Source organism: Zea mays, chromosome 4 (assembly GCF_902167145.1).
Source record: "Zea mays cultivar B73 chromosome 4, Zm-B73-REFERENCE-NAM-5.0, whole genome shotgun sequence".
Lineage (NCBI taxonomy): Eukaryota > Viridiplantae > Streptophyta > Magnoliopsida > Poales > Poaceae > Zea > Zea mays.
Genome location: NC_050099.1, coordinates 30352161 through 30359821, shown reverse-complemented (window position 1 = coordinate 30359821; position 7661 = coordinate 30352161). Strand labels below are relative to the sequence as shown.

The 7661-nt window shown below is 42.0% G+C and overlaps 1 protein-coding gene across 1 annotated transcript; it reads right to left on the bottom strand.

Annotated features, from left to right (window-relative positions):
- Window positions 1-3341: 3341 nt before the first annotated feature.
- LOC103653011 (putative germin-like protein 12-4) lies at window positions 3342-4491 on the bottom strand. The gene is made up of 2 exons (XM_008679988.3): window positions 4278-4491; window positions 3342-4108 (listed from the first exon to the last, which is right to left on the bottom strand). The coding sequence occupies exons 1-2, from the start codon at window positions 4393-4395 to the stop codon at window positions 3537-3539; spliced, it is 690 nt and encodes a 229-aa protein (XP_008678210.1). The 5' UTR covers window positions 4396-4491; the 3' UTR covers window positions 3342-3536.
- Window positions 4492-7661: the final 3170 nt, after the last annotated feature.

The following is a 7661-nucleotide window of genomic DNA, read 5'->3' as shown; positions in this document are numbered from 1 at the left end:
TGATTCAGGGGTAAACAAGGTAAAATGGATAAACATACTAGGGTGACCTATTGGGTCAAACCTATGCATGAATAAGTGATATTAAAGAACATTATTGGGTAAAAAGTGGTCAAGGGCACAACTTGTCTTCAATGAGCTCCTGCTCAGCAACTTCTATCTGCTGGGCACCAGGATCCTCAGTCACAGGCTCTTCTACTCGCCACAATACAAACAAGCACAGTATATAGAGAAAATTAACATCACACCAAACTTGTAAAAAAATACATAATAATAATCTACACATTAAAATAAAATCCTAGGAATAGGAATCATAAATTTTGGAGTTATAGATTTTAAGTTATGAATTTCCAAAGGTTTTATATGCTTAAAATAGGATTAAATGAGAAATAAATTAGGGATGGCAACGGGTACATACCCGTCGGGTAGTATCATTCCATACCCGTACCCATCAAAAAAAATTCTGCCCGTCGGGTTACCCATATATACTCGCGGGTATAAAATCTTACCCATACCCGTACCCGCGCGGGTATTTTTACCTGTCGGGTAACCCGTACCCGCTAGGAAAGAATTAAATTCCAATATACCAATCACTCAAAATATTAAATAAACATATAAAAACAACTTCAATTTTACATATAACAAATCATATGATTACATAACTTGGTATCTAGACAAATGATAACTAGAGAAGAGTTTTATTCTAGCTAAGTTGGACTCTATTAGATGTTTATAGTGCTATTGATGCGGGTATATTTTACCCACGGGTAGACGGGTATGGGTAGTACCAACCCATACCCGTACCCGTCTACCCAACGGGTAGAGGTTTTTACCCATTAACATACCCGCGGGTAGAGAAATTATCCCGTACCCGCCTTCATATCGGATAAAACCCGTCGGGTATTCGGGTTTCGGGTACCCATTGCCATCTCTAAAATAAATTTTCTTACTGTTTTCATGTCAAAACAGAGACTCTAAGTGATAGAAAATAATATTACAAAATTTTAGAAACTGGAATGGAGTAATTTGGACTAAAAATGAATTTTCTATGAATTTTACAAGTTCTAGCACTTATTTATATATTAAAAATCTATTTTCTATTTAATTTCCTGGATTTCTTACTCTCATGGGCTAGGCGCACAAAACCAGAGGAACTCAGGGGTCTCGGGGTAAAAATCTCTAAGACACAGAGCACCCCACAAATGGACGACGGGTTGAATCTAAAATAGCATAGGGTCTCTTTTGCAGTTTTACAGGGCCGAAGGGGTATCCTTCGTCAGAGCCGTCCGATCGACAACCGAGGGTTCCGATTAGATCAAGCCCACACCTGAATCCGTATGCAATGCTATGCGTTGGATTGGGAATCAACGGCGCTGATTTAATTAAATGAAACGATGTATTTCCCCCTCTGATCCTGGGCGTATGTTGACAGATCAACAGCTAGGGTTTTACAATGCCCATATCCGATCCCTACCCTCGGATCTCTAATCGACGGTCTCAGGCGAACGTGTCCGAATCGGTAACTGATTTCCAATCTGAGCCGCACATCTAACAGGTTACAGTGGCTAAAACGTCTCCTACACCTAGACGACGGCCGGAGGGAAGACCAGGGCCACCACGGCGGAGCGCCATCGCCGGAATCCCCCATTACCTGATCCCGCGCCTAAAGCTTCGATCTAAACCGGAATACACGTAGCGAAGACAAAGTTTGGCAAGTAGAGTAGTTACCCGACGACGATTGATGGTGTGGAGGCAGTTGTCCACGTGACGCGGGGGAAGAACACCGGCGAGTGATTCTAAGCGCACCGACGGTACCCCAGTCACCGCAACACCACACATGTATTCCTCGCAAAAACATGAAGCCTCGGGCCCGAATTTCGCAGATGGTGTGTTCGCGGTGCGAGGATTCCCGGTGGCGGCCCAAGGACGGCGGCGAAGTGATTCTCTCTCTCCCTCACTGAGCTCAATGGTTGGGGCGCGACGAGTAGGCAAAGGTGGGGAACCGCATCCGGAGCCGGTCCTTATAGCTCGGGTGCTCCAGTCCAACAACCCCCCAGAAAACGGCGGAGTGGCGCGATTGTCGCTGGTCAGCGCGACAATGGCGGAACGAAGAAGATCCATCGTGTTCTCTGACAGGTGGGGCAGGTGACCGTGGCGTCCGCGGGTTCGTGCGTGGGTGGCTGCCCAGATGGTCCCATGTGTCGGCGCGAGCCAACGCTGCTGTATCGCGCGGTGTGTGGCTGGCCAGATGGCCTCACGTGTTAGCACGCCTCCACGAAGTGACGAGCCGCGCGAAGTAACAGTGAACGGGCCGAAATACCGCCTAGCGGCCCAGTTAGGTGTCTTTATTCTTTTCTTTTTATTTTCCTTTTTTGATTCATTTTCTTTTCATTCTTATTTTTGAATCTAAATTTGAATTTCAAATTTGTGGTGAACTTGTACTCAAATTTCTGAGTATATGATTTGAATAATTATTGTGGAATAAATTTATCTATTTATAAATTTATTTTTGTATTGTATAGTATTTTTCTCTTTCCTTCTCTATTTCAAACCCTAATTCTCAATTTAGGATTCAAACTTCATCTCAAGTCATTGTTTTATTTCTACTAGCATTATTATTGTAATTATTTTAATGCACAAGCAAACAAAACTCCAAAGGATGCACAAGTTATTTGAGTGTCTTTTGTTAACCATTTATTCTGGTTAAGTGGCGTGTCCACATGAAATGATAAATAAAGATGACACACATATATGAAGGAATGAAATTTCTCTTTTTAGGTTTTTCTTACAAAGTGGGTATTACAGAGACCAATTAAGCATAATGTTGAATTTATATTACTGGTATGCCATGTATAAAAATATCAAACCACTATATAATTATATAAGAGTTTTTTTATAGAAGTGTTGACGGTGGAAAATGAAAGCCCACTGCCACTAGAAATGAAATTTGAAATTCTGAATTTTCAACTCTTCGAAGACAAAACATATATTTAGGTATATAAATGGTCTTAAATAAAAAGTTGTTACCTATAAAGTTTTAGATATTGTTGGGCTTTACAAATTTGATATAAAGCTTGTCACTTAATGACTATATTTGAAAATCTATGAATTTTTTTGGTCCTCAAACATGCTAGCTAGCACCTTTTGAGTAGAAATCTTCTATTTTTCAGGAACGGTTGGCATAAGAATCCACCCATGAAATGTGATCTTTAAGGACAGTTCTTTTATGATAATCATTCCTGATAATAGTGGAATTTTAGGAGTGGTGTAATTATGTCAATCGTTCTAGAGATGGCTTAATATATGAACCATCTCAATAAAATGGGAAACGAGAGAGTGCCATATACATTACATGCACTTTCGATTAAGGACATGGTGGTAGAACCACAATTGGGACACATTACAATTATAGTTCATAAATACAATCCATTTATTTTATTATCAGCTGAAAGTCTAGAAAAATAAATACATAGAGTAGTATGTAAAATATAAATAAATCATTATATCCCCATACAATGAACCATAACTTGATTTATTTTTCAATAGTGGTTGTTCTCCCAAAATTGAGCTTGAAGCCAATCAATTGTACCCTTTTGCACCTGAAATGCCTTAGCTAGGACATCATCCGAGATAGATGGCTTTGATCCAAAGACTGCATTGGCAATAGTAATAGCTCCAGGGTTCTCGCTACTTAGAGCAGCGAGCGCGACTGCTGGCTTGTCATGGATCGGGTTGAACTGGAAGTGGATTAGTCCTTGGGGGAATACAAACACATCGCCCTTGTTGAGAACCTTGGCAAATAGCTTGTTACTTCTGTCAGCTTGGTTGGAGGTGACAAATCCGACGTAGAGTGTCCCCTCAAGCACGGTGAGGATCTCCGTGGCACGTGGGTGTGTGTGTGGAGGATTCTGTCCTAAGGGCGCATAGTCAATGCGAGCCAACGAGATGCCCAACGTATTGAGTCCAGGCAGCTGCAAGACATTGATCAAAGTAACGTTGGATCCCACCTTGCTCTTGGTGGTGTCCCTTGGCTGGTCAAGTTTTGCAGCCTTGAAGAAGTCGTCAGCGTTCACAGCCATGGGATCCTTGCAAACAAATCCATTCACCTTGACTGTATGCATTGACGAAGGTGAGCAATTAGATGGAGAATAGGCCATTGGGCCATGCATAACTAGAAATGCTTATTGTATGTAGATGTGATTTGAACAAATTAAATGAACCTTATTTAATCATGTATTATTATAAGAACACAGCATAAGTCAAGACGAGAGCACGCATACCCGGAGAGTCTTTGTCGGCAACACAGAAGTCTTGGAGCGGGCTAGGATCAGAAGCAATGGCATGAGAAGTGACCAATGCTAGAAAAGCAACAAGAAGGAAGTAGGTCGAGGCAGCCATTTGGTTTTGCACTCGCGTTTGTGTTTGTGCTCTCTTAATATTCAGCTACCTAGCTTCTTATTAGCTTGTTGTGTTTGTGTCTATGGTTGTTGATGCTTTGGGCATGGGGACGGTGAGGTTTATATAGCCTGCCCGAGCGCATGTTGCGACGTGTACGTATTAATAGCTGAACAAGTCTTTGGTTGAACCTATCAACCGACCTGGAGAAATAGTCTCTAGCAACCTGAACCTGCTGATGACGACACAATAGAGTTATCTTATTTCAGCGGTTTAAACCTACGATGCCTTTTATGTGTTATTTCTTTTCTTTTTGTGTATTTGAGTGGCTAGGTACCAGCGAACTGCGTATTGAAGATTTATAGTAATCCCTTACCGGCTGATTGGTTAGCTGGACGATCGTACCACGCTCGCCCGATCTAGGCTGATCAGAAACGAGTATTTTTGCCGTATGAGTGGATGCAGCCAAAAGACCTCAAAATAATTTGTTTTATATCTACTTGTACAACTCATGCTCCACATATAGAGGCAATCAAACAAATTTTCAGATCAAGTCAATGCACGCAGTGACGCAGGACGAGACGATGCGACAAGCCATTCAGATGGTTAGTGATCCAAAATTTTAAATTGTTAATAAACTGCAAAATAATGGAGGATCCGTCGATGGATACATATAAAAAACGGACGATTGGACATCCATTTCTACCCCATCTCGTAGATGAGAAGACAAATTTGTTGCTGTGGCTGGACTGTCATAATGGTTCATGGAACGATCTATTCTTGTGCTCACACCAACGTATATAGAAAGAGTCAAATCCCCCCACCAAAGTGCACCACCGTCGTATAATATCTTCTGTCATTTAGTCCACGAAATATAATGTAAATTGTAATAATGATAATGATTCACGCTCAGTTACCAACAGTAATAAGTTTAAATAAGTCGGTATCATTTTCTATTTTAATAATTAAACAAATATAATTTAACGTTACCAATTACATATCACATTACAAATATACGAACCAAAGGACAGCACCTCATATAGTCGTAACTATATCCAACAATCTCCGTTTCATCATCCGTGATCACTTGACGAGTCATATATAACAGATTAATGTTTGCAATGGTTACTAGCTTGTTCACCATTTTTTTTGCTTTTGCAAATTGTGGAATATATACATTTTCAGTTTCACACCAAACCAACTGTAACAACCACTACCGGAACAATGTTCTTTGCGGAGTGTATGCGGCACTCATCAAAGCCTCAATGACAGTTGGCAAATGCTTTGTCGAGTGTGATGAACAGTTTATTGGCAACGATCTCTTTGCCGAGTACTTTATGTCATATAATTGACAAAAAAAAGTCATTGTGACGACGGGTGATCGATGTGGCCGTGCTCAGCAGAGCGTGTATATGACCGTGCAAAACACTGTTTCGTACTATAGATTGATTGTACTGTTTATATAGTGAAGTTCGAAATAGAGTGAGACGATAGGAGGTGACATAGGGAAGCTGCTAGCGATAGCCTGAATGGGGGAGAGTTAAATATATATCTAGCAAAAAAAAGACCGACAAGGGAAAACTGCTCTGTATTTTATATGATGCTAAGCCATCCTGTCCTTCACGTATTAGTGTAAAGCTACGTATTAAGAAGCAATCAAGTGCTTGATCTAGTAAAACTTGTAAGACACAAGTTCGTTTGGTGTGGAGCTGACAGATATATATTCCACAAGGCAACAAGCATTGCTGACTATTTCTATAATTTTTGTGAGTTGACTATTTCTATGTACGTTTGTGGTTGTGCAATGAACCAACACAAACACTGTTATTTGTCATTAAAAAACAAATCAAGGAGCACGTTGAAAGAGACCAGCTGAGGAGACCAACTAAGAAGCGAAGAGACCAACTATTCGTGTGCTCACTAATCACCAATGTATATAGAAAGAGTCAACTCCCACCCCCCCCAAAAAAAGAAGACGAAGAGAAGTCAACAAAGGGAAAGTGCACCATCATACCGTCGTATAATCTCTACTACTTATTAAGGCTGCAAGGGGTAGGCTGCCTCCCAACCGTTCTACCGTTACGCAAACTCAACCGTCCATTGTACCGTTATGCAATCTAAGCCGTCTGATTTGCCCACCATCCGAACGATCCCGCGCGCCCCAATCCCGCAGTCCCGGCCCCGAAAACAACGGGACCCGATCCCCCGCCCCGGCCCCGAAAACAACGAGACCCGATCCCCTGCCCCAGCCCCAAAAACAATAGAACCCGATCCCCTGCCCCGATCACCAAGCAACCTTGGCCCCATCCCATCGCCTCCGCTGACGGCGCCCCAGCCTCGATTTTGTCGTCGCCAACGACGCACGAGACCAGGTGTCATTGCGGCCCGCCCCAAACGTTGCCCCCACCCTGAGGCTCAACGGAACAGATGATCGGATGCCACGGCTGCGACCCGCCACCACGCTCCAAACAAACTCCATGCATGCCGCGCATGGTCGCCAACGACCCTCCGTGCATGTCGCGCTAGCGCCACCCCGTCCACCGCGCTCACCGACCTATAATAATGTTCGTAGGTCAACCCCTCCGGCACCAAGCTCATGTTGCACACCCTCGCCGGGCTCTGACGCACCTTCCCCATCATTGCCTTTTAGCTTAAACATGTGGCCGAGAGGGACCACAAGGAGGCGTAGGAGGCCACCTTGTCACTTCTACAATAAGTGACATCACTTCATATGTTATTAATGTAAAACATTGTTACTTCTACACATTGTCAGATGTAAGAAATCATAATATGTACATCAAAATAAACATATTTGTACAATGAGTGATCTTTTGATAAGGTAATTATTTATTTTTATCATTAACTAGTACATGAAAACGTCGTCACGTGTAAGTTAAAATGTTGTCACTAAGATAAATTATAATATTTGTTTTTTATCGGTTTAATATCTAATATGTGGACCATATGCGCACTTTGATATTAAATTTATTTTTATAGTTATCAAATATGATTGTGTGTTGTCGCAACGACGAACATTGTACCAGTTTCTTTAAAATTATTTGTACAGACGGGTAACTGAGAACCGCCAGTGGAAATCGATTTCCACTAGCGGTCGGGCTAGTAAAACCGCTAGTGAAAATCGATTTTCACTGGCAGTCGAGGTAATAAAACCGCTAGTGAAAATCTTTTCTAGGAAACATAAAATATCCTCTACCACTCCACCTATGACGTGCCTTGTGTCTATATTGCAGTTTTGTTGCTCACATATT

Coding starts and splice junctions, on each gene's coding strand:
- LOC103653011 (XM_008679988.3), bottom strand. CDS start 4,395: ATGGCTGCCTCGACCTACTTCCTTCTTGTTGCTTTTCTAGCATTGGTC. Junction 4,109..4,277: donor TGCCGACAAAGACTCTCCGG/GTATGCGTGCTC, acceptor CAATGCATACAG/TCAAGGTGAATGGATTTGTT.